At 44.7% G+C, this 27,542-nt stretch overlaps 3 protein-coding genes across 7 annotated transcripts in view; all 3 read left to right on the top strand.

The window, feature by feature from the left end:
- Positions 1-3,011, top strand: part of LOC120958429 (uncharacterized) — a 47,083-nt gene extending 44,072 nt beyond the window's left edge. For all 4 annotated transcript variants that reach the window (XM_049608718.1, XM_040381248.2, XM_040381249.2 and 1 more), the window contains exon 8: positions 1,655-3,011. In XM_049608718.1, the coding sequence (XP_049464675.1) occupies positions 1,655-1,788 (134 nt within the window). In that variant the 3' untranslated portion in view covers positions 1,789-3,011. The remainder of the gene's footprint in view (positions 1-1,654) is intronic.
- A 2,556-nt stretch (positions 3,012-5,567) lies between these two features.
- On the top strand, positions 5,568-12,767 carry LOC120959240 (protein bicaudal C). The gene is made up of 9 exons (XM_040382502.2): positions 5,568-6,281; positions 8,093-8,641; positions 8,717-8,766; positions 8,826-8,975; positions 9,038-9,490; positions 10,424-10,534; positions 10,707-10,814; positions 10,918-11,994; positions 12,068-12,767. The coding sequence occupies exons 2-9, from the start codon at positions 8,437-8,439 to the stop codon at positions 12,719-12,721; spliced, it is 2,808 nt and encodes a 935-aa protein (XP_040238436.2). The 5' UTR covers positions 5,568-6,281; positions 8,093-8,436; the 3' UTR covers positions 12,722-12,767.
- Positions 12,768-19,833: 7,066 nt separating this feature from the next.
- LOC120958054 (uncharacterized) overlaps positions 19,834-27,542 on the top strand; it is a 95,661-nt gene continuing 87,952 nt past the window's right edge. Inside the window, exon 1 of one of the 2 annotated variants that reach the window (XM_040380601.2) lies at positions 19,834-20,132. The gene's annotated coding sequence lies outside the window, so the exon portion shown is untranslated. Of the gene's footprint in view, positions 20,137-27,542 lie in introns of both variants that reach the window. The other variant, XM_040380602.2, reaches the window with a different exon arrangement.

Genomic DNA, 27,542 nt, shown 5'->3' with positions numbered 1-27,542 from the left:
TGAACCGGTATAGGTTTCATGACCCGCACATTGTCGCGAATGTTCTGGCATAGGACTGTAATCCAATCATGTTTTAAAGTTCCTGCTATAACTAGTACAAGTTCACAAGCAGATCTTCATTTATTAGTAAATTGTATTAGTTCGGCGAAAAAGATTGAGAGTATTCTAAAACTATTTTAAATCTAAAACGTTCATGGTATGTTTGTCTACCTTTTGCAGAAAATTGATTGAAAGTCTTTCAGATACCGATGTTACTTTGGAGGGCAAAGAGCATTTAGTTCAATTCTTCATTGAATACTCCCTAAGAAGCCCGTCCTCATATTCTTCCACGCCGTGTCCCAAAAAAGCTGCTAAACAAACTTGGTCCAAATATTCCGTCCAGCAATCATTTTTCGATCGCTTGAATATCTTTCCAATTTCGTCCGGTTTTCTCCCTCTACCAAGCCACAGCCTAGCCACAAAATTTTCCTATTCCCTGACCGTCAAAAACCATCCCTTGCACTGCGTTACGGCATGGAAACAAAGCGGAGTTGAGAGCTAGGGAAACAAACTCCGATGGTGCGGGTTTCAGATGATATAACCCCTTTTTCCTTCCGGAATCTAGGCAGGAAACCATTCGGTTTGGCTGAAAGTGCTCTCCCTTTATTTCCTTGCCTCCACCCCGAACCGGAAAGCCGGTACTCCCGGTTGCAGCAAATTTAAGCCTAGTAGCTACCCATCTCCCCAACTGCCTTGGAATTGTGCTCCAATCCTACTCAGGGTGCAGGATACCCATCTTTCCCCTTTGCAAAAAGAACTAATAAACCTTTCCCAGCAGTAACCGAAAGCTGCAGTTCCGAAACTCATTCAACCAGTGCGCCCCCAATCACACACACATACCCACCACCGTTTTTCTTACAAATTTTCACTGCCTGACTGGGTTGCTTTGCACGGGCGCTTCCGATCAGACTGGTGCCTGGTGAGGCATCTTTTCCACAAAGCTTCGGTGGAAAATTATACCATTCATGCGCTAGCCACTGCTGACCGACATCTCAACAACTGAATTCTATCCCTAGAATGATATTTGACCAGCCCGTAACGAGAGGAAAAGGGGGGCAAAGAAGCAGCCCTCGCACCGACCGGTTCCGGATGACGGAAATACACATTTCGAAGGGTAGAGTTGGCCAGTTTTATGGATCATAAGTTTGGCCACAAACGAACCCAATTCGTTGTGCAGTTTCTTCGTGCCGACCAAATCTCAAGACAAGTGGGTAGAGGGTCGGGCGAAGGGTTCAGTGTAATGTCTTGGGGGAGTATCTTTGAAGTTCATTGCAAAGGGGCAGCGAGTCTCGGTGTAATCAAATAAATGAAGCAGGAAAAACATTGTTTGGTGTAGTATTTATGATTTGAATTTCCGGTTCGAGCAGGCTTTCGGAAGCGGACGGAAAGATCGGGTATGAGGCTCCTCTTTTCATGTTTGGTATGGTATTTTGTGTAGTCTGTTGATTAGAAGTCAATCTTGAGATTGGTATGGAGTATATCATGACATCCAGCTCGGTATTTAGTCTGTGTATTTGATTTATTTATTTTCTCTACATTCCTTTGTTCTGGATCGAAAATATTTATATTTTTCAATTGAACCCTACTAATTCAATTTCGTTTCCCTTTTTTTTAGCGGACAAATCACCTACATCGTCCTCCTCCGCCACGAAGCAGGTCGGAGCGTACGTGAAGGTGGGCTGGATTGCGTTCTACGTCTGTACGATCTGCACCGTGCTGCTGTACTCGCTGCGCGTCGGCATCTCCTGACTGTACAACCTGAAGGAAGTGATTAAGATATAAGCTGGCACGCGCGTGTGCAAAGTTGAAAACAGCTCAGAAATGGCATAGAAAAGCACGCAACAGTCTCATTATTGCGATAGCGTACTAAAAACAACTCCTCGGAAGGTAGAGGCTGCAACGCAAACGAACGAATAATGCCTTGACGGATGAAAGATTTCAACAATGGAAGCGTGCACACTGCACACAGTTGGACAGCCTGTAAGGTGAAGCTTGCAGAACAGTGACGCCGAAAAATGCCGCTTTTTAGATGTACAATGTAGTAGTAATGTGTTACAGCTGTTAATTAGATTGTTTTAAAACTTTGTGTTGTGTTTTGTTTTGCAAGTGTTTCGTACGGTTTTTGTTCGGAGGTAGTTGAGAGTGGGCAAAGGAAGTAAACAATCCCTGTAAATAAGATAGAACATAAGTAGTTCAATTGATAAGTGTACACCATAGTGGTAAGGTAAGATAGGTGGCCATTTTTAAGACGAACAAGTAAGCAAACCATTTGCTGTAACAATAGACGTAACACGTGCATGAGACAACTATTTTGTGAGGGAAAACGAAATAGAATAACAAAAACTTGAAATCAAAAAGGGAAAACACTGAAAGAATCGTAAACCGTAAAACATAAACTGTAAATACATCTAAAAAAACTCAATCAAAACTGCATTTTGGAGATGAGGATGCCTGGAAATAGGCACAAAGTAAATAAAGCAAACTAAGCGGCAGCACGGTTTCGATCGTGCAGATTTTGTATTGGTAAATGTGCGAACACACAAAAACAATCTGAAGCGTTGCGGTGGGATGCCGCCAGGATGCCAATTTAAAACAATAAAATTCGTATGTTAAAAATAGGTTGTAATGGGTTGCTGATGTTTGTTTTTTTGTGTGTATTGACTATCGTTGCTCTTGAAGGTAAGGGATGGAAAAGAGCTGTGATGGATTTTTGTATGGTCCATGGTTGGTTAACATTGGTTATTGATTTTGAAAATGGCTGTTTTTGTGTTGTGTTAAGCTTTACGTTGAAAACAAACAGAGTTTTGTATTTGTGTTTATTTTGGTTATGTGATTTGGATATGCAGGTGTACTGAAAATCTGTATTGTTTCTATACACATTATTTGGTAAAATGTCTGCCATATTTATCTTTTTCGTTTACCGTAACGTTTTGACAATTTCATGGTTATTCTAAGTAATAATGATATATTCTCTATTTTTCTTTTTTTTATTACTGTTTCATGTGTGCGCTGTCGAGAGGAAGCTTTGAGAATTGGTTGGTATTCTCATTCTCATTCTCATAGTTTAAGTACATTTATAGTTAATTTTAAATTATTGTCATGCCAATATGAGAAAAAATGTATTATCTTTTGAAAAAATGAACAAAGAAATTAAGTTGAATAGTGATATAAAATTACTATGTTTTACTATTTTTAGTTGATTCAGCTCACTGCACATTATAGTAAAGTGTATTTTCAAGAAAAAATAAAGGCTTCTACCACAAAAATATAAATTTTCGTTGAAATATGATCCATTTGATGTTATCATTGGTGTACATTTTGAGAGAAATACAAATAAATTATAAAAAAAAACAATTAACAGAATTATCAATTGCAAAAAAATTGTCAAACATCAGAAGTAGAATGAAATAGGCCTTAATTATATCAACACTTTTTAACTAGCTGGCAGTCTGTCGGGAAGCATTCTTTCTACTTTTATTCATCGGAAAAGTAATTTTACTAATTAAGCTTGACGTCCAAGTTTGAAGCAATCAACATGCGTTTGTCACTCAACAGCTTACATATACTTTTAACGCTTCCAGAAAAATAACACTTAACATAATTGAATGCAATAACGTATGCCACACATAGAGAAGTAAGAAAAAAAGTAACATATGAAGAGAAAAAAAACTCTCTCCCCCTACATGCTAGCGTCACGCACTCACCGTGACGAACAACTGCAACCCAGCAGTTAATTAAACGAGCTCACGCGCTAAAACGGCTTAATCAAAGTCCGTACTAGAATGACACTTCAATTAACAAGCTGTCGGCTGGTGCAAGCGCACGGTTTGTCCGCTTCTACTTTTTTCAGTACACTACTTTTCCAATGTTCGCTATTCGCTGGCCAACCCGGTTTTTTCTTTCTATTCTTTATTATTATTTTGCCCCTCGATATATCCTGTTTCTTTCTGCTTCGTTATCGACGTGTTACATGTTTGACGGGTAGTTCGTTTATTACATGAAGTCAATCTGATGCCTGCACTATGCTGTCACCAAGAGGTGGTACTTGGAGTGGAGTGTTCGAAACCAAAGCGAAGGAAACAATTGAAAGGACATTGGAAGGACGTCGAGTGCATGGAAGGACGTCCGTAGTATTAGGTTCATGTTGTGTTTCATCTGAAAGGTACTGGGATTTCTTTGTTAAGGGTCAGGCGTTTAAAAAACTTGGATTGACATTTTTTCTTTTATCAATGAAGTTTTATGATTGTATTGTTACTTTTTTAAGTATCTTTGTTGCCTTACTACGCTTCACTTCATACCGTTTTCATATAAGTTATCTCTCTTGACATTAAATCAAAAGATAAAATTCAACGATATTTCAATTATATGTTTCAATCAATCAATTCAATCTGCTACCGAAGCGTCACAGTGAATAGAATGACCGAACATTGGGCAATATATGGGAACAAGTAATCCGAAATACAATGCCTTCATCACTCAATATGAAGCGCTGTAGCCAAGCGTAGGTAAGTTTTCTTTTTACTGCGAACGTTGAGAATTAATTATACCGAAATACATATACACACCACAAAATTGTCTAAATCGAATAAAACATCGTTCGGCTGCTGCACCCATGGACACCCTCTGAAGCCTCTGAGCTGAGTGTCACGTTTCCCAGCAAGGCAGTGCACTGATTCACGCGGAAAATTCTTTAGTAAAGTGAAAACATGCAATCTTTTCAAGAGTAATTGTTGATTTGAGATCAAACTTTTGAGAGTCCTGCCATATTCTACACAATTTCTACACGTCTCTTTCAAACGGATGTATCCCTAATACGTATATTCTCTTAACTGCACTTGTAATTTGGTTGCCTTGATACAGTCGTAAACTCGCACGACTTAACAACATGCCCGTCATGGGTTTAAGTTCTAGGCGTGAATTTCATGATAGAGGTTATCAATAAGTCACTTGATAAGTTCCAGGCCTTGCCCGAGAACGGTTGGTCAGCAAAAGACGATGAAGAAGATTATGAAGAAGAAGAAGAAGAAAAAAAACGACGTAGAAGAAGAAATATAACTTTACAAAAATATCGGTCAAAGGATGCCAACTATCTCATGATAATGGATATTCTATGTTGTTTAATATCAAAAATAAATATCTCTCAAAGCTGTCAGGCTCTTTTAGAGACTGGCCTTAGCAAGATTTCACTGTTCATGTTTTCTTTAGTAATCATAAGTCACTCAAAAAAAAGCTTAAAACATGTGGTCTTTTTAATATTGAGCAGCTACTGAGTGATTTTCAGCAGCCACAACATCATTCACTGCGTCCTTTCACAGCGTTAGTTTACCTTGTCTTCGTCACGCAAAGAGAGTCATTTTTATACAGTTCCACAGCATATATTTCATATTATATTATACAGTTTGTCTTTATATTTTAAGAGTTATTTAAATATTATTTATTTCCCGTCGTAAGGACATACCTAAACGACTAAAGGTGTGGGAAGCACTGACATTAATTGCGAAATAATTCAATTACCACAGTACACCCGCAAACTACAGCACCACAGCCAACGAACGTCAGGATATAAATCAGGCACTCAATCGCCCTTTCAAATCGCCTTTGTGTACCCGAAACCTTTTTGGTAGCTCACGCACTTTATCGTCCCCCAGTCTGCCGCACGCGCGACGCTAATCTGTCCACTTTGCTCAGCTCGAGCCACTCAGTTTGCTACAGATCGCCGGTGCGATCGCAATCAAAAGATCGACCCCAGTCCCTCCACTAACTATTGCGATTGGTTTTGCAGAGCAAGAACCACACAAAGAGCCCCGAACGAGGCTAGAGCCAACACAGCTAGCGGAAAGCTTAAAACCTTAAAGCTTTTGTTCTATGTAGAACATAGAACGACCACAAATAGTTCACCAAAGTGCTTTCAGCTACAGTGCGCTACACGTTCCCGAACGAACGGGCGTGTCCGACAAACAAGCAAAAAAAGCGCTTTTTTCCTTCTACATTCGGTGTACAAGGAAGAACCGATTTTGCTCGACTGCGGGTTGTGTGCCTGTGTGTGATATGGTGATTTAAAAAATGGTGGTCATTGGATATTGGAACGTTGCCGCTACCACCACTACTAAGTGATTGAGTGACGGACGACTGGCTGCTGACGTGTGCTCGGCTTCGACAGCGACAGACGGACAGACGGAAACGGAGACGGACGTGCTGCCAGTACGCGGCAAGCAGCGCATTAATGGCAAGGATTTGTTGAGGTAAATATTTCCCGCAGTGCAGTCTTTTCTCTCTTTCGCTCTTTCTCTCCGGCCTCCACACTGCGTGTTTGAGCGTGTTGGTCAGCCGATAGCGCAGCTCAGCGCACGCATACGCATGCGTCCTTGCGGGATGCTGTGCGCTGGCCCGGAGGCTGCATGTGTGTATGTGTGTCTGCTACGCTTCCCGCTTTAAACCGGCGACACCAATACGCTAGTTCCAAGCGATAGGCTCCGGTGTGTGTGTGTAGGACACGGTTAGCAGCGCTTGTGTTGTGTGCGCGATGCGTTTGTTTTTCTACCGGCGCTGACGATATCGCCCGGTCAATGATCTTAGCCGTAGGTCATCGATCTTGCGTGATGATGAGTAAGCGCAGAGGGAGTTTTAAACTTTTTTTTTCCGATACAACCTGTTGCATTATTGAACTGTTCTCAATAGGACGCAAATCTAAACATTACTTTAAGCAAAACAACCTGTTTGTTTACTGTGGATTGGGCAATCATTGGAGCGTTTTAAGCAATTTTTGTGCATATTTTAAAGACATCTTGGAAGCGTTAAAAATGGCTCTCGTTTTAAGGGCGCTTGGTGGTGAAGAGCGCAATGCTAGAGTAAAGCATCCCAGTTTAATTGCACTAAACATTCGCACTACAAGTTAATTGCCTCAAGCTTCTGTACAATTGTTCTCATTGCAACGTACAAAAAAGAAAAAAAAATCAAAACCATGCCAAAGCCTACTCACCCACAAAGCCCCAATTGGACCATCCATCTTTGTTTCGATGGGCAACAATTTGATCGATGTATGCTGCCCACAACCCTTTTGGGGGGGGGGAGGACGCCCGAAAAGCTCGCAAGCTCGTTTTATTGCTTCCGATGAATGAAAGCGAATAAATCTCACGCGGCTCAAAAACTGTTACAAATTGCCCTCGACGGTTATTAGTCACTCGTTAGTGTATGTGTGTGTGTGTGTGATTGTGTGAGTAGTACTATGTTCTGCCTCCGGGAAATGCATCCATGTCGGCGGTCTCCGATGCGTCTACCATGGCGGGAGTAATATGGACGCCCGAGTGTGATCGTGTTGCAGCCAGTGAATGGGGCTGTGCAACGGAGATGTTGCTGCAAATGCCTTTCGTACCCACGCGTGTGTGTATTTTCTATGGGGAGAAAAATGGCAGAGGTAACAAGATATAACAGGACCGCCAAATGCCTAACAGCTAAACAACCGTTTGGCGCTTTCGCGTGGGGCCCGCTGACAGCAAAGGGTAACCGGTATGATTTATGTGTTATCTGATAATAGCGCTATCGGCGCCCGTTTGGCACACTTTATGTGGGGAATTGTTTTTTCTTCCTTCCTCTCCTCTTCTCACTCCTTCGGTGGATGATGGTTTGGGCTTTATCCTTTTTTGCACCAACACGATCAGTCATCAGGGCAGGGATGATTTGTTTTTGAGCCGAGCTGTACACCCGACAGGGTGTGAAAAGGATTAAGGATCACGTTGAAAAATGGCACACATTACACAAGGCGGGGAACTGTTGATGGACATTTTCGGTCTGACTTCTACTCCAGGCTTTCAACAATTCATCACGATTACACTGGTGAAGGTGTAAATATTGTTTTTTCCATTACAAATTTGAATATATCTTTTTTTTTTTTTTTTTGGTTTAATGAAACTGTTCCTAGCAAACGAAAAAGAGATCAATAACTTTAATTCTAATAACACATCACATCACCAACATTTCTCCAACATCAACATTTCTTATTGAGGGATAATAATTTGGGGTTTAATTTCCGGTTTGTGTTCCCTCCCCACTCCAGACGACGATTGAACATTCATCGGTTTATCCTGGCAGGATTTGAAGACTTTGACCACAAACTTCTGATGGACATGTTGATGCGATAACGCAAGACGACCCGCAAGAGACAGACATCACTCACGCTACGGTGGCATATTGTGGCAACAGACAGGATAAAGACGCAATCGACGCAACCCACAGATCCCGGAATTTTCCAGAATACTCAGTCACATTGCAAATTCCTGGGCTTCCCCTGCTTTTTTCCTTCCGGCTGGCTGGTTCCAGGCTTCCACATCCCAACCGTTTCTACCCTACTTGCTCCCGAAGCCTGAAGCGCTATCCCGTACAGCCCCGGTGCGGTGCAAAATGATGGCATCCTGTTCGTCGTTTAACAAGCACATCTTCCTGAATGGTGGACCGCCGAGCGAGACGACGAGCGAAATCTCGTCGGTCGAGAGCGATTGGGGCGATCTGCGGCTGATTGCGGCGCAGCTGGGCGTCGCCAATCCGGACGATCTGCACGTGGAGCGGTTCAAGGTGGACCGGCAGAAGCTGGAAGACATGATAAAGGGTAAGGGGAGGGCAGTTGGTGCATCGCGACATTAAGACGGTTATCTTATACTTGTGTGTTTGCATCTTTTTTCAGTGGAAACATATTCAGAGGGAATGAATAGTGCCGAGGAGTTCTTCACGAATGTAAGTATTTGTTCGCAAAAATGCTTCTGCTTCTTAGTCATCAACACCACTTCCCGCAGATCATGAAGGAGACCACCACCTATGTCAGCTGGCCCTGCCGGTTGAAGATCGGCGCCAAGACGAAGAAGGATCCCCACATCCGGATCGTGGGCAAGATGGCGGACGTGCTGCGGGCGAAGGATAAAGTGATGGCCCGGCTCGACTCCAGGGTAAGTGGCATCTACTTCCCATTTTTACCCTTGCCTAATGCACCCTTTTCCACCACCCGCAGGGTAGCCGCGTGATCATGAAGATGGACGTCTCGTACACGGACCATTCGTTCATCATTGGGCGGGGCGGCAACAACATCAAGAAGATTATGGAGGAGACGGCCACCCACATCCACTTCCCGGACTCGAACCGTTCGAATCCGACCGAGAAGAGCAATCAGGTGTCGATGTGCGGCAGCATCGAGGGGGTGGAACGGGCGAGATCGCTGGTGCGCAACTCGACGCCGTTGCTGATCTCCTTCGAGCTGCCGATACTGGCGCCGGGCAAGACGCCGCCAGACAACGACACGCCGTACGTGAAGGAGATCGAGGCGGAGTACGGGGTGCAGGTGATCTTCTCCACCCGACCGAAGCTCCACTCGTCGCTCGTGCTGGTGAAGGGGTCGGAAAAGGAGGAGCGCATGGTGAAGGAGGCGACCCGCCGGCTGATGGACCTGATGTGCGAGAATATGGCGGTGAGTGAAGGGGGAGATTTATCTGACGAGGACGAAGTTTTGCGAACATTTGCAATTTCCCGATAGAGGGCGCTATTCGCAGACTTTTTAGCTTACTTACAGAATGTCACATTTTTCGACAGACATAAACATCAAAACTGAAAGCTAGTTACTGAGTACATTGTTGATCAAAATCATTCTTTTGCTTGCATTTTTTATTTGACAGAATGTTTTGACTTCTGACAGCTTTTAGTTGTGAAATCGGATGAGGCGTTTGAATTGTTAATTTCAAATTGTACGTTAAGTCTTGAAAATAATCTAATGAACTCTTAGATTTGGAGGAAAACACACTAGCCTACTATAGAACTAAACGATACTGACATATTTCTTAATCAATCTTTCTTGCACTAAAGTGTTGGGATTGATAAAAGTTATACTTACTGTCAGTTCTTTATAGTGTTATCGAAGGAGATGTTAAACTCTATTTGATTTGAATATACTGTTAATTCGACTTTTTAACAGATTAGAACTAGAACTAGAGGTTTAAAACGTTTTTCTCGGGTTCTTTTTCCTTTATTGGAATATTGATTAGTATTGGAAACATCTGTTGGAGTTCTGTTGAACTATGGTCCACTTGAAAGGTCCTAATAGGAGTTAAACTCGTACGAAGCTACGTTGCTATCGTGCAGTGGAACAACACAACTAAGCTGCAATTTATATTTTAATTTTGAGTTCTGTTCCATTCAATTCATTATTTCCAATTTGGATCATGTATCTTTCATTCATCATGAATAATTCAACCGGTTTGTTGATTACATTTCCAAACCCCTAAGACGACCAAACGACTACTCTGGCTGTCTCCGGTATGAAGCCGGCCAAAACCTGCGTTCATACCGGGATGCCTCGGCCTTGCCTGCTCGACCCTTTACCAAAGACTAATAAATCTATTTGCAGAGCCAAATACCGGTGCACATGCAGCTGGAAATCTCGACCCAGCATCATCCGATCGTGCTCGGCCGGTCGTCGAGCAATTTGCGTGAAATTATGAACCGCACCGGTACACAGGTAAATGTCCAATCGATATCGAACTGCTTGCGGGCGTTTCGGCGTCCGGGGGGGGTGAAACCCAGACCACGTCGATGATAACGATGCTCTAGTAGATGGTACCACCGCATTCACTGCTTACCCATTTCTCCTGTTTTCTCTGGTGGATTGCAAAACCCGGGCCCCGTTGCAGATAATGTTCCCGGATGCAAACGATGTGAACATCAAGCCAATCAAGCGCTCCCAGGTGACCATAACTGGCTCCATAAACGGTGTCTACCTAGCGAGGCAGCAATTAATTGTGAGTAACGGAACCGGCCCCATTCGTCCATGTGGTTCGTCCCGGTGTGTCTGTGTGTGTGTGTGTGTAATCCTCTATCTCCTTTTCCTCCCTTCCCTTCCAGGGAAGCCTCCCGATAGCGCTCATCTTCGACTACCCGGAAAACACGGTCGATTCGGACGAAATTACCAAGCTAATGCTAACGCACGACGTGTTCATCTCGGTGCGGCAAAAGTCCCGCCAGAGCACGCTCTGCATCGTGATCAAGGGCATCGAGAAGTTTATCGCCAACATCTACGAGGCCCGACATCAGCTGCTGAAGGGTGGTGGGGCGCGCGTTGTCGCCGAAATACCGCGCACCTACTTCGGGCCGAACGAGCACCCGCAGCAAACGAGCCAGAACATATCGGCACTGTTGGCGGGCCCGGTAGCGCCACCGTTCTCGCCGCTCTCACCCATCAATCCGCTACCGTTCGTCGGATGGCCAACGCCAACGTCGGCGGCTGCGGCGGCGGCTGCGGTGGCGGCGGCTGCAGCGGCCGCCTCCCTGCCGTCGAGCGATTTTGCCTTCAGCCACATGCGGGGTCAGTTCCAGAACTTCCACGTGCATGGACCGGGCAAGTTGCCGACGGGCCAACATCATCAGCTGCTGCCGCTTTCGCTCCCGCCCGGGCTAGAGCGGGCAGTACCGGGCGGTAGTTCGGCAGGGAAGATGAACCATCTTTCCAGCCCCCATTTGCTGTCCGTACCGGGCCACGGGGTCGGTGGTGGAGGCAGCGCATCTTATCTACAAAATCAGCAACACCAACATCATGCCCAGCAGCAGCAGCAGCAGCATCATCACACGACGCATTCGCACCATCAACGCAATCAGCAGCATTCGAACGGGAACTGCTCGACTTCCACCAGCCTGACGGTGAGCCAGAACAGTAGCCACAACGATATCCATTCGAGCGGCTACCAAAGCTTGAACTGTTCCAGCAACTCGCTCGACCAACAGTTCCAGAGCAACTCGTCCGCGTCCGGCTCGGTGTCGCAGGTGTCCTCCAACTCGCTGCTGAACAGCTCGCCCGATCATCAAAGTCCGGGCGCGACCGGGACGAGCGGATTGAACCGGTGCCGGCTTTCCGTCTGCACGCCGGAAAGCCCACACTACCAGTCGGAGCTGGAGCAACGAACGCCACTCGCGTTCGAGCAGAAGGTAGGTGTGGTGCGTCGATGTCTACCCGTTCACCTGAAACGACTAACAGTTTTACCTTGGCAACCACTTACAGAGCTCCCTGGCTGACACGTTCCTGTTCAATCTGGATCCACGCGTGGTGGCGGGTTACAAGGCGATGCACATGTCGCCCCAGCAGGGTGAAATACGCACTCCGACACTGTCCTGGCAGGGGCTCGGGCTAAGCCAGTCGTCGCCCGCCCCGCTCGAGGCGTGCGATCTCAGCTGGGCCAACACGAGCAGCTCGAGCAGCACCGGCGGTGGCCGGGACGGTGGTGGCGGCAGCGGCTGCGCCAACACCAGTACGAGCAGCTCAAGCAGCGGGGCTGCTGATTCGCGCCACAACATGACGACCACCATGATTGAGGTGACACCGCGGCATCAGCGCGAGCAGATGTCGCAGTACAACGACGTCACCACCATCCTGACCGGGCTGGGGCTCGAGCACTACATCAAGAACTTCATCAACGGCGAGATCGACATGACCGTCTTCCAGACGCTCACCGATCAGGATCTGCTCAATCTGGACATTAAGCCGCTGGGGGCGCGCCGCCGCATCCTGATGGCGATACACGATCTGAGCGTCCGGCAGGGCGGTGGGCTGTTCGGGTCGTCCGCCCTGTCACCGTCGGCCCTACCGTCGTCACTGTCGCGCTTTTCCGGCTCGGCCGCACCCGGCGCAGAGCGCCGGAGCTCCAGTGGGCAGTAGGTTAAGGAGAGGTAGCCTACTCGACGGGTGGTGTGATGTGGTGTGTGCGCGAGCGGCTGTCGCCTGAAGGGAGCGAGTTTTGCGCTTTAATTGCATGAGATCCCTTGGACCGCGGAAGCATTAAGCACTAATTAATTAAACCTCGCGCTTAATTAATGAAGCGTCTTACAATGCGGACGATACGTTCCTGCAAATTGCAATAATTGAACATCGAGTGTGTACAATCGAGTAGTTCGTGGCAGCGAAACACTACAGCCTCTTGAGTGTCCTTTAAAATTGGAATGCTTTGGAAAGTATCATTCGCTTGCACTCCATCCCATTCAATAGTCTCCTGTCCAGCTGTCGCTGTCAACCAGAGGGGGGCGAAAATTGTGCTCTAATCATCGCAAAAGCAGAACCTCCTAAAAAAAGACACACACGCAAGCGGAAAAGATAAAAGGCTTCGGGCAATGGCAACCGACGGGACAGCTGGAGTACTTTTGTGCTCATCCGGACCGTGCACCGTCTCCGGCGGTGGTGGTGGTGGTGGTTTGAAATAAGAAGCTCACTTTCCTTCCAACCAATAAGGACCAAAGCAGAGACAGTCACGCAAAGTACAAAGACAGCACGAATTCGACCTGACACAAGGAGGCAGCTGGCAGGACCGGGAATTGGAACGTACAATAATTGCAATTAAATGCAACGGCATCCGGTCGGCTAATCCTGTTTTCCCGAACCCGGTCCAATAGTCCGGCGCTCCCACCCGGTGTCACACCGAAGTCAGCGGCTACCAGTGTGTGTATGTGTGTATGGGATGAAGCCCAAACAAAGCGGGCGGCCAACAGCAACCGATGTACCACGACGCAACTAGTCAACCGAGCAGCCACTGACACAGAGGCCGGCTCCTCAAGACAAGACAAATCCGGAGTCGCTTTTTAAACTTGAATTTCGTTTTAATTCCATTCACTCCTCCCGCCATGCCACGCTTCCGTGGGCAGCCAAGCATCGAGTGTCGCTTTATCTACTCCCTACCCACCGCTTCCACCGTACGACCGCAGCGCCATCTCGCGTCAAACGAGCGCAAGGCTCGCTTCGATCGGTACCAGGCGGTACTACCGCAACACACTTTCACGCCCGTCGAGCGACTACTCGTCGCGCACTCTTTCTTCCTCCTTTTTGCTGCATGATTCTCGTCCTTTTGCTGACGCCTTTCTAATTGCATGCTTTTCATACAGTTGCATTGATTTTAATTTTGAATAGATACAAACCGCACACCCGCGTTGCATCGCGCGTTGATGGCGCCTTAGGCACGAAATCAACTAAAACCCCGACGGCCGACATGGTGCGGGATGGTGTTTTAAAATAATTTATTTAATACTCCTTCGTTTGCATGCACTTTGTAAACAGAAAAGAAACACCAAGAGCACAACAACTAACGATACGTTGAGGACTAGGGCAGTAGTTTTGATAATGAAGCTGTAGAGCGGTTCCGTTCATCAGCCGACTTTTTCTTCGGGCGTTTGCTTCCGCTGATGAGGTAGAATGATCTAGGCATGGTGTTTTTAGCTCAGTGCTCACCTTTCATACTGCTTCCCATCAGTATCAGGCTTGGTTTCATCAAGTCATCGTCAACCCTCCCAAATAACTGCATCGAACGTGTGTGCGGTTTGTGCAAATTGTTGTGTTCTTCATTATTACTTTTTCCACCGCTCGTTTTATCCATTAGAACTATACTTGTTTTTTTCTTGCTTCTTCTCCTCTACACTTCTTAGAGATTTTTCAATTCATTTAAATTGTTACAAGTTATCAGATTAGTGCATGCGTAGTCTGTTTTTCCTTCCTCCCGTAGACTGCCTTTTCCTTTTTTTCCACCGGGAAAAAAATAAAATAAACCCAGAAACCTCAGCAATAGGTTCGCACGCGTTCGCTTCGAATAGTTAGGTAGATTATTATATTTTGGAAATTGTTATAGCAATTATGTTGAAATTATACGCAAAGAAAATATGCATGTTTAAGCGGCTGTGCCACTGATTGTTAGCAACAACAAAACACAATCATCCGAACCATTTCCATCATAGTTTTGCTAGTGCTTTCTCTGTCTCTGCTTCATCCATTTCAAAGAAATCCGCTACAAATATCCACTACTAATACCAGTCGCTGCGAGGGATGATGGAACTATTTAATTACTTTCCAGCCAGCCAGCTGTTGCCTGTTGTTGTTGTTTGTTCGCTCCGCACTGTCCATTATGCGTGTGTGTGTGTGTGTCGCTCAAACATCCCCGACCGCACGCTGGCAAGACTGAAGCTTACGGAGAAAAGCTTTTGCCTCCCCCGCCAGGTTGTCAACGGATTAATAAACTGTATCATTTCATTTTAAGCCCAACGCGGAAACGATCCGGCTATCGGTACCGGCTAGAGGAGGAATTATTTTCCCAAACAACACCGAAACGCAATCAGCAGCAGGTAGCTAATTGAACGACAAAATGGAAGCGAGCGGAATGGAATGGTTCTGCTTCTGCTCTGTCCGGGAAAGTGTGGAAGCGAATGGGCTGTTCTTGAGAACTCGAATCGAGGGAGACTTTGTTGGTACACGCGCAGCGCCGTTATTGGCGAAAGGTGTCGCGAAACCAGTAAACCATCGGTGAGATGATATAATTAGTGTTGTAGCGCCCGGAAAAGGGAATGGGCTAGCAAGCAAAGCAAGCAAGGATAATTCTGTAATTAAAGAGCTCCTGTCGGTTGGGAAAGTACACCCCAAGGCTCTAAGTGGTTGTTTCAATTTAGCGGATCTGTTTTGAACTACCTCAATCATAACCGGCACAGCGTGTACTGTGTTTACAGGGGCGGTTTGAAATACATGTGTGAAGGGTTTTGTCTAATTCCTTTTATTAAATATGACGATTATAGGAGTATTGCAGAAGGATGAGTAGGTGGAAAGAAAATAATGAACAAAAATGATAATAGTTTGATGTGACTAAAATGAAGATAAATACTTCAAAAGTTTGAATCAATTTGAGGGCTGAAGAATTGTTTATTTTGTTTAAACTTGCACTAAAAATAATAGAAAAATAATTGCTTTGAAAGAAAAAATAGATGTTTGGTAAGAGTTTGAAGTTTTTATGTTTTTTATACATGGATTAAGAACGATAGATGATCATTCAACCTACTTCAGTGTTAATATTGAACAAACATGTTAAATTTTTCATACTCAACTGACAGTTGAGTCCTACTTAACAATATTGTGTAAATTTTTGTTGCTGTTTGATTTAATAATAATTTTGTTTATTTATTTATTTTACTTTTATTTATATGTCTACTTTCGTTTAACTTGAATGAACGTGAATTTTGATTAACGTTTTATTAAGTTTTAAATTAAATTTTATTTAGTAGTCCCTTCAATATAAGTGTCTGGTAGTTGTTACGCTTAATATCAACTATATTTTATGAATTTTTAGCTGTAATACTTCAAGTGCATTTTAATTTTTTTGTTATCTTAGTTGTTCGTATTGGAGACCTAAAGGCAAAATGAAATATTACTTTAGTTATTTAAGTCACCCAAAAGTATTCGTTAAATTGTTCAACACAACGCAAATGTTATTCAAATTATCATTCTAACTGTAGCTCATCGTTTATTTGCAATATTTTTACACCGCTCAAGAATAAATGATGCAAACGCTACACGAGAAAGACAATCAACCTCATGCAATCCAATCGTAAAGCCTTCATAACTACCATCCCAGTTCGATTGGTGCTTCATCGGCTCATAAAACCATTCACCGGTGGCCATCGTCACTGTAGTCGTCGTCAACAGCATTTGAAGAACCAATTCCTCGTGTGGAGCAACTCCGGAAAAACCATCTAAAAACGGTCGTACACCAAACAGGGCTTTCGAACGATTTTACTACTTTCGAGTGGACAAATATTTCGATGGTTGAAAAGTCTCGTACAAAAAATGGCAAACCCGTTGTAGCCCAAAATCTTTACTTACGTTCGACGTTCCAAACACTGGATGATGCCATGCTCTGTAGTGCTCGTTCACTGCGTTCGCATCGAAAACGGCTTCGATTTGCTATCTTCATTTAAATGTAGATGAGCCACCGGTATGCAACGGCCTTTCCCATCGCACCCACCACTACAGTGCAGTGCATTTTCTCATCAACATCAACCCTGCAAACGCTCCGGCTTTCATACGCATCCAAATTGCATCCTTCCTTTGCGTTCATACGCTCATACACACACACACACGTATTAGCACCTTGTCCTACCTGTACCGGGAGTCAGGCTTTCCATTGTGGTCACAAGATCGGTTCCGGTAAAGCGTAACACACCGATATTCAACCGGACGGATGGTTTTCCGGCACCTGAGCTTTCTGGCTTCGCCTATTTGGTTGTGCGGGAGAGAATAAGTTGAGCTCACGAGTCCCAAACGTCACGGTGCGTCAGCATCATCGCCGGTGCAGCCGGGTAGGAAAACAGTAGTTTCGGAAAATTGGAAAACTCGTATTGATTATTTGCATAAATGATGAACCGAACTTCGAACTTCGAACCTGCATGCACCCGCCACCGCGGGTGGAGCAGTGAAAACAACCTGCCGGCGTAAAGCTCGAACGAGATGATCCACCGAAATGTGTGTACCATCGGACGGTGTATCCATTTTGCCGCCTACGGGGTTGCTACTTCAACGTTAGTTTTTGTCCCGTTTGAAAGTCGGCTTCAAACTTTATAATCAGTCTCGCAGAGCGCCATCTGCTGACAATTGCGGGGAAGCTGGATGACTCGTTTTATTACTAGTGTGGGGATAGTTTTCCAGAGAGAATATGGAGTAGGCTTTTTTTTTCTTTTGAGATAAAATCGAATTCTGAAGGACGGTGGACAACACAAAAGGGTTCTTGTGAACTTTTTGAATAGTGTCGATAAGCAACAGATAGTGAAGATATGCTTTGCTGTAGTTCATACGAATGGCACCATTGTTGACATCAGATTCAACGGAAAAGTACTCTCATCCGTTGAGTGATCTTTGTCGTCTTTCAACGAACGATATATTAGACAATAATAGAAGCAGAACTGGTGAGATTAAAATTAATCGATTCTTGAGTGGTAATCGATCGAAATGTTTAAATGATGTTTCAACCTAATTTGAAGAAATTTCGATACAAAATACTACCTGTATAAAAGCTGAAATTTAACTATTCTCCTGTGTGTTCTTGCGTGAATAAAAATACCTACACTTCATTCATCCGAAAACCTTCCAATCCGTTTGCCTGGTACCGATTGCCATGAAAACGCAAAGTGCATTACCAAACGTGTGGAGCACAAATTGCTTCGCGTCGATTTACATTGACGTATCCAAAACCTAGCCCGTCCCATCTCCGGAGACGTCGCCCAAAGACGCGACGAAACGATGTTCATCTACCTGCTGCAAGCCAAAGCCCCGCGTATTTACGATCATCACTTTCGCTTCATGTCACCTTCGAAAACAAATTCCAACCAGACATCAATCCACCGGGCTTAGCATACGGCAAAAAAAACGGGAACATCTCAACCCCCCACAAACACCCGAAATGCTCGAAAACAAAATGCTTCACAAAAATACCGCCAGCGGTGAATAAATATGGAATATGATTACCGGCCGGAGGGTGCCTTTCATCTGCGCCGTGCGCTTGTCAAGTGCCGTTTGCTTGCCGAGTGCTCTATGGGGAAGACACACGTTTTTTTTTTTTTGTTTCAATGTTTGTGCTACAACACACAAGCAAGTATGTGCCCCGATGCATCCGTACTGACAACGTGCAAGACGGTGCTTTCCACCTTACCAGGGCAGGGCAGATCGTTGCTGCGAATTTATGGTTGCAGATTTATGGTACAAAGTTTTCAATTCCCCTTTTTCAATTCTTTTTTCTACAAGTCCCATCCTTCGAGCTAGTGCAAAAATAGTGCACTGGTACTTGGAATCGAATGCTTACAGATCTTGCAGACCCATTGGCATCTGACGTGGAGTCGTCATGGGGGCAGGAACGGGTACCAAAAAAGACAAACTCTCAAATCACCTCTTTCGCTGTGCATCGCGGTGGTTCGAGAAGGATGACCTCGAGCTCACTTGTCATCTAGCGTTTGTCGTCTGTTTGAAAAAAGTACATTGAAAAATACCTTCTCCCCAGCCCAGCCCCCCCATTCGGTAAGTGATTTCCAATGCTGGGTTGGAAAATTGGTGAAAGCTTCCAGGCTTACCTGCGCGCTGCACGTGACTTGCAGTGGCAGTGGCTGCAAAAAAGAAACCCGGACTGGTTCTGAAAACAAAACCCAAAAAAAAACTCTAAGGTGCAGTAAATAAAAATGATGCATTTGATTCGATTTGGATTGAAAAAAGCTTAGTTTTGCGAGCGACGAGCAATTTTATATGAATATGTTTGATTTTGGGAGGTGGAGAGAGGTGAATTTCGATTTGCGTTGATCGCACTATGTTTGTGTTTAAAGAATTTTTAATATTTTTTGTTAGCTTAGTTTTGGTCCTGTTTCAATTTTACCGCAATTTTGTATTAAAACAAAATAAAAATACAACACAAACATAAATCGAAGGAGATATTAGCTTTGCATATTTTATTAAAAGTATAAGATGCATTAATTTAAAAGATTCACTAAACACGAGGTAAACTACTAAACTTGTAGGTTAGTACTAAAGATTCAAATCTAAAGTTTATCAATAAAAAGCATCAATGGTATCAGCATATTTTGAAAACAGAATTCAATAACATTCCTGAATTTAACTGTCACAAAGCGTCTACTATTTACGTTGCTCTGGTTCAAGTAGCTAGAAAAGTTTTTAAAACATTTTTTTCTCGAAATTTTAAGACTATTTTCATGAACCATTTACTACAATATGCTACGAAAAGTAAATTTTTCATTTGAAAACACAACAAAATTGCACATCCTTTCAAAAAACCATACATCTTCATTATGACGCTAGCTCCATCTGCTGCGAACTGCTATAAGCACTTTCCATGGTTCATATCTTCGCTAAAACTCTCTTCCTCTTTCGCCCATTCCCGCTCATCCTTTCAGTGATACCAAATCCTTCCAAACACCGACTCCTGAACCACGTGCCGAACGTGCACCCGAACCAAATCAAAACAATGAGGGGAAATCGGCCCAGCGCCGGCGCAGCTGCCACCATTCGACCGGCGAAAAGATCCACCAGCATCCGTTCGGGCCCCGTTCGGATCCTTCGAAGCAAAACCCGAAACCGAAACACACGCGCTCGCCCCGACGGCGGAACGCGCACTCGGAAGTTGACATCCGCTTCCGACGGCCAGTTGCATTCGGTGGTTCGCGTGAATCGGTCGCAGCACGTCCGTCGTTCGTCGTGTGTCGGCAATGTGTGTCTCCGCTTCCGGTTGAATCGAGAGGAACGTCGTCTTTGGGCTGAGTGATAGTGAATGGTTGGTTAGTTTGAAATTGGAATAAAACATCAATTAATTGATTTGTTGAGAAGATATTTCATCTTGAATTTGAGGTTTGATCACGTTAAAAGTCTGTGATTTTGTGTTTGCAATTGAAACAAGCTATCGAGAAGGAGAGTGTAAACATTCTAACCGTCCTAAAGCACTGTATCTCGTTGTTGATTGCACCTCTGCCCAAACATGCCGGGAAAGTGAGTGTAAAAAGTTGTGCAGCGTGCACGTGTTGTTTGTGCCACCACCACCACCACCACCACCACGTGAAGTGCATTAGGACCTCGAGAACCCATTCCAGCTGGGAGTGCAGCGGTGGCATTTCGAGTCCCACTGTGATGCCGTGTGCAGTAACATGGAAAAAGGTAGTGCCGAGTGGCACTTTAAATCGACGTTCGACATACCACACCGTACCGAGTGTTGTGTGCACTCGCTTTTTCCACGTTCGCATTTCGAAGCTTTGTGTCGTGTGTGTCGGCTACAGCACTGACCTGGATTCAGATGATTCCGATTATTAATAAAAACCAGCAACATGACCGAGTGAGAAAACAGATCAAATGAAACTGGTTAAATGTGAAACTTTTCCCCAGAAAACAGGAAGTTATGCAAGCGAGTGAAACGCGAGAGAAGGGGTGAGAAAATGTAGCACAGAAAATGCCCCCCCTCCCCACCCTTCGTACCCGGAGAGCAACGGTCGAGCAAAACCACCACCACGGGCAGCAACAACGGAACGACCGTCCGGCATACCACAAAATCGTTAGTTGTGCGACAGTGGTCATAATTAATCATTATTATTGCCCCGTGTGTACCGGGTTTCCGGGAGAAGGGGGGGGGGGGGGATGATGACCGGCTCGGGGAAGGGTCAGGTCGGACCGAGGTTAATGCATACACACATACACACACCAGTCTTCGCCGGCTTAATACGCTCATAAAGCACACGCCACAGCACATCAAAGCCGCCGAGCGCACACAGATACGGCGAAAGTGTGAATTAAACGCTTGTTTTATGTTTACGCTCAGTGCGCTTTTGTGACTTGTTGTCCCGTGGGGAGCGAAGGGGGATGAGAGAGAGAGAGAGAGAGAGAGAGAGAGAGTGGGAGAGAGAGAGAGAGAGAGAGAGTGGGAGAGAGAGAGAGAGAGAAAGAGAGAGAGAGAGAGAGAGAAGTCATCCCAGGACGATAGAACTATGTCCTTCGATGCGCTTTCAAGCTGGGAGGAACGGCCCGGCACCGGAAAATGAGCGGAAAAACCTTCCCATGGTTTTCCGCTTTCCTTCTAATTGTGAGTACGGAGTGTTTGTGTCTGAGGAAGTTTGATGGGTAAAAGAATCAGCAGAGAGGACAAAAAGCAACGGAAAACTGTACTCGAAAGACTGATGAGTGGGAAAAGAAACGCAAAGAAACGTAAAAATAGATCGAAGAAAATAAGCACGGAAATGAAAAGCTAACAACCTTGCAGGAGGGGTGGGAAAAATGAAACGACTGGTAGGAAGATAGCCTGCCATGAGAGGGCAAGGAAAATTGGATAATTGATGAGCTCAATGAGAAAGTTTAACGAATTTTGGTGCTATCGCAACTGTGACGATCTTGCGTTGAGCTTTGTGGGTTTTCTTTTTTTTCACGCTCCCCATTTTTCCAACAAGATCTTAATTCTAGACCATGTTTGCCGGTCGGCGCTCCTGAGCTACTGAAATGCGCTAAATCAGTATGATTGCTTCCAGTTAGATTTTTTCATTGTTTTGATTCGAAGAAAAACGAAGCGTTAATTATCCCCCGGCCCGAAGGACACTCGAACAATGGCAGCAGATTTAGCCGTAGCATTTATCTTCCTTCAAGTGAGAAACAACTTCTCTGCCCTCCAAGCGGGTGGAAAACTTGAGGCAGCGTTTTTCCTTGCCTGACATCAAATTTGCATCGCAGAAAAGCGAAATGGGAAGGTGCATAAAAGGAGAAAAACGGGAAACAGTTCAGTTCGTTTTAAATGAACTAAATCGGAAGTGAGACCTCGGTTGGTTTGTTTTTTTGTCCACGTTCGGTTTTCCCTTTGATGCACCTTGCACCATAAATCGGAATGATAAATGGGTGGAAAAGTGAAAAAAAGGTAGAAAACTTTCAACGCCACCAAACAAACTTGTACAATTGAAGCTCAAACCGAGGAGTCACAGTAAATAATAGTAAACAAACCACGTTAATGAATGCCGCTGACAGACAGCACACCAAAGTGGCCCAGTTCTGTCACCCGTTAGGCGACCCCCGTGGACCCGAGGCGGTCTTTGACTGATGAAGAACGTTTGCATGCCGCTGGTTTCGCTATTTCCTATTGCCAACTCTTCATTTTGTAAGCCGTGTGGCCGTTTGCAAAGAAAGGGGTTTGCTTTGTCAGGTGTGTTGTTTCTATCTTTTTTTTTCTCTCTCTCTCTCTCTCGTTTCCTTTTCATTGTCTATTGGGTTTACTTTTTCATTTGTTATATTTTTGCCGATTTTGTTTTTTCTTTGTCCCTTTTCTTCGTCCTTCAGACACACGATCTTTCTACTTAAAAAGCGCCCCCCAAAAAATTCGCTCGTTTTGTCTACCTTTACTTTCCCACTCAGACAGGGGCATCGTTTTTTTCTGGTATGTTGCTGTCTTTTGTAAAGTTTTTCTTCACATTCCAGCTCTTTTTTTTGCTTCGATCTTAATTTTCATTTCAATGGGTCACCATCCGGTAACCAACCTCTTTCTTTCTTTTACTTGTTTGTTTTGTTTTCATTGTGTAGCTTCCGTTCTCTTTTTTTCTGTAGGTGCCCTGCTTGTTCAAAGTTTATTTTTCTATCAGGCTCTATCTCGTTAGGCAGCGGCATAGGTACTGTCGCCGCCGGCTAGCCACCCGGCGCTGACCGGTTCGACGGCTGTTTTTTGTGTGCGTGTGATCAGTTTACTTCGTCGTTCCATTTTCAGGGTTGAAAAGGTTGAATAGTATGCAGTTTTTTTTTGCTACCTTGTATGCCTCCCACTGTCTGTGTGAGTGTTGTGTTTGCCAGTTTTTGTTTTGCTATTCATTTTATCGTTTTGTGAAGGTGTTTTCGGATTTTTTAATCCTTCTTTTCATTAAAGTCACTCTTGGGGAAAAAAAGGAGACGAGAAAAATGTTTGTGTGTGTGTGTGGCCCCTTTTGACCCTCAAACTGACCACTCTTGAACGGTCTTGCTTTTGATTGAATTTTTGTACTCGGCAGACACTAGCAGACGCAGCGGGTGGTTTTAATTAAATTTTTAAAAATATGCCAAATATGGCTTGGTAGTTGAACGAGTTTGGGCGGATTCTGGAGTGAAGAGGACCATTTAATTTGACTTTACTTTTTTAAGACATACACTGTAATGTTAAAATAATGATTAATAAATTGTGTTCACAGTTGAAGTTAATTAAAATATTCTTCAAAAATATGTATTTTACCTACTTTATCCCTACAAGCTACTTTGAACACATTTGATATTTAATCAGCGTACTAAGAAGCCCCTTTTTAAGCTGCTGCTCCCTTTCAGGATCAATCAAGTGCCTTTCAAGTGGGTTTCCAGTGATCCACAACGGGGCACAAAATTGGCTCCCCACGCTACCGAAGAAGGTCAGCGGTTCATCTCATTTTACGCCTCTGTCCCCATTTACTGTGTGAGCGTGTGTGTGTGTGTACTTCCCTTTTGATACCTTTTACCTTTGCTGGCCACCAACGGTAGGAGCTGATCTGGACCAGCGTTTTCACCTCACTTCAGCACTGAATAATTAACCCTTTTGCCCATCGGTGCTGCACCAGCTGAACCCATTCCCATGTGGTACCTCTGGGCACCCCGAGGGAGGACACAGTACCTGCTGTCTATCTGCCACCCAACACCCCCGGCCAGGAGGATGGATTACAACCCAAAAAGGGCCGCCGTAGTAAAAACGGTGTCGAACGCTCGCCGACCGCTCGGTTGTCAATTTTTTGATGTTTTATGCTTATGAAATGATGTTGCCACCTGTCGGGATATTGAAGGTGGGCGCAACGACATCGTTCCAATTCGTTCCCTTTTTCTTTCCTCTTCTTGTTTTGTGCTGCCCTAGCCACTTTCATCTTCGTAAATCACGAAGGGACTAATCTAATTTTCCCTAAAGCAAATAAAAGGAATGGCTCATGAATTATTTACCGAAAACAAACGGCAGCTCCTCAGCTAAAGCAGGCCGGCGCTGGAATGAGAAAGGTTCGATGATGTTTGCCCCCTTACCATCTCCCTTCGCCCACAGGGGAGCACCGAAAGCGTCAATGGGTCATGGTGAAGTGTCAACTTTCGGGCCAACTATCCGGCCCAAGCCCGACGAAAAAGGGTTCGGACCACCATTAGCCAGCAAAGCAAAGAATTGTACTAACACCCACTCCCTCCTTGCGGTTGCTTTACGATGGCACGGTAATTTTCGAGTTTCGATACCCCTCTAGCCTACCCCCCGCTATAGTGAAGCTAGTGGCTGTTAGTTCTGATCAGATGGTTGGCTGGCTGGCTGGTTGACTGGCGTGCCTTGATCCTATAAGCGAATGTTATTAGCAAAAACAAAAACAAAAACGCCCCGTCCAAGTCCGACGTCCGAAACGCGCCCCGTCGTCGTTGAGCCGTCGAGAGATTGCCATCTTAATGGTGTCGTGAGCACGTCCGGCTCCGAAAAAAGGTTCACTTTCGTGCGTCGATATGTGGTGCCGTAATTGCGATAATAGGACCACATTTCGACCACATTAGCGGGCCCCGTTTTGGGGCTGGTTATTCGGTGGCGATGCTCGGATGCTTGGCCTGGGGATGTTCACTGTTGCACTGGTAATGCCGGGCCGGGCGAGAGCGGGCTGCTCCTTCAAAAGTGGGGATGAGATTAAAAGAAAGGCAAGTGAGCAGATTAGGTTAAGATGCAGCATTAACGGCGGAGTTTGTGGTTCGTTTTATCGGCCGAGAGTATAATGATTATTGTCCCATTAGCATTGATTTCATTGATTGGAGGTGAGATGGAGTTTGGTCTTTGATGCATTTAAGTACTCCAGCTAAGAGCTTGTACCGAAAGAGAAGGATCTTTGCAAGGCTTTAAGCCTTCCTTCAATTCCCATGGAATTCCCCAGTTTCATCGCTACAAACGCATTTCTTTGCCTTGCAACAACTTGTTGTGGGCGCTAGAACAAATTTCTTCCCACCTACCAAACGCTCCATCAAGCAAGGGGTTGATTATCCTCATGAAATATTAGTGCCACAAAACTCTGGCCGACCTTAACCGGCAGGAAAACTACTCAATTATGTGCGCTTCGGCTAGTTAGAGGCCGGTGTATGGTGAACGATGTTCCTGCGGCGAAGAGAGGCCGACATTTTACCCAACCAGCAAGTCGTCCGGCTAGCAAGAGGTTGCGGTTTTGGTCCGTCCCATTCCTCCGGTCATTATCCGTCCGTCCAGGGAAATAATTCTTTAATTTTCCTATTACTTATTTATGCTTGAAATTACTTCCTCTCGCCCTGGGTACGAACTGTGTGATGAGCGCAGTTTTCCCTTGGTAGGTAGCACCCCGTCCATCCCCGGGGGAAGGAAAGTGCTCAGTACAATCGTTTCGGGTGTTTTGCTTTTTCTAGCCAGTCTTTTGTCCATCGCACGGGGGTCGGTAGATACTGGAATATAAAAAGGAATAGTGGGAGTTGAGCGTAGAACAAAAAAAAAACAAAAACAACAACCAGAAAAAGAACATTGTTAGTGGTTTGGTTTTTGAAGGAACAGCACAACATAAACAGATCTCAGGCTCCCGTTTTGTGCCCGGAAGGATGAGTCACAAGAGTCTTTTAACGGAGACGTGGGGTTTACGTTTTCGAGCAGGTAGTGCTTCTCCGAATTCGAGTGCTCTTCTGGTTGGAGCAACTCTTGAGCTTGTTTTTTCTGAGAAGCATAAATACTTAAAACTGTTAGAGTATGCTTTTGCCATTAGGCGTTAGGGCGTAACCTATTTCATTAGCTTAATTTTACAATACAAACGCCATTGGATTGGGTAGGAATTGAAGTAAGGGATTGGGTTTTACCCGAAACATTGTTTTTCAGCTTTTCTAAGATTAATGTTTGACGACAATTGAACGGAAATCTACAAATGGGAATGCTTCACTTAATCTGTATGCAGAGGATAGGAGTGGATCTCAAGCTTTTTGAAGATAGAGGAGAGTTATCAGTAGTGATGTAATTTTTTGTCGTTATTAAATTGATAATTTTGAAACGAATTTTTGAAACGCTGCTTTGTTCTTTCATCTAAGCTTTTTCCATTTTTCTCAGTTTATAGTCTGAACAGTGGTGGATTTAACGGTACACGGACTGAGCGGCCGCAGGGGGGCCCGTCTATTTAGGGGCCCCGTGGATGATAATTCCAGCATATACAACAATGTGTACAGTAGTCTCATCGAGAACGTTTGTGCCCAATAGGGGCCCCATGGACGAAGAAACTCATACTTGGTGTTTGGTACATGGTGTCTAAAAATGATATCGAGCTGCGAGCTTTGCTTTTTTACTACATCGTTTCATAGACTTGAGAAAACGATCAAGTATAATTCGTAATTCGTTGTTAGGCAGTGTGTTAGATCGTCGTCAAGAAGTTGATCTGTTGTGATTTAGGCGTTACACTGGACTCTAGTTTAAATTTCCGTTTACACGTTGACAGCACTGATAACAAAGCATATAAGATGCTAGGTTTTATCTTTCCACAATTCCGATAATATAGACATGGGCCGGTCTGGTGGTACAGTCGTCAACTCGTACGACTTAACAACATGCCCGTCATGGGTTCAAGCCCCGAATAGACCGTGTTCCCATACGTAGGACTGACTATCCTGCTATGGTAACAATAAGTCATTGAAAGCCAAGGTCGCTTCACTAGTGGTTAGAGGCAGGCCTTGACCGGCAACGGTTGTTGTGCCAATGAAGAAGAAGTCATGTCTTAAGTCTTTGTTGTCGTTGTTTACTTGTCTTGTGCGCACGGGGGTGAAGTACTGCTCAGTACTTTGGTTCCCGAATTGCACTACGATGATTAACACAATAGAGGCAATAGAACGGAAGTTTACAAGACTTGCTTTACAATGCGACCAATTCAGAGGACTCACAACCATGCCAAGTTATCGCTCACGTTACTTTCTGCTTGGCCTACAGACACTCGAGCACCGTTTTAATGTAAACAAATGTGCATTTGTTCTTCATCTACGTGCCTTCGAGACCTCTTCGCTCTCGTAACTTGCTTGTTGATGAGAGCAGGCGTACTTTATATGGAATACAATGAGCCATTACTAGCTATGACAAGGCAATTCAGTACATGGTCTTATGACTTGGATTTTAATTTGTTAACGAGTTAACAAACAACGCATTTAAAGAGAATATTTTATTAATTTCACCGGA

This window comes from Anopheles coluzzii, chromosome 3, assembly GCF_943734685.1.
Source record: "Anopheles coluzzii chromosome 3, AcolN3, whole genome shotgun sequence".
Lineage (NCBI taxonomy): Eukaryota > Metazoa > Arthropoda > Insecta > Diptera > Culicidae > Anopheles > Anopheles coluzzii.
The sequence above is the reverse complement of the archived record's forward strand: the minus strand, read 5'-3'. Positions and strand labels throughout refer to the sequence as shown.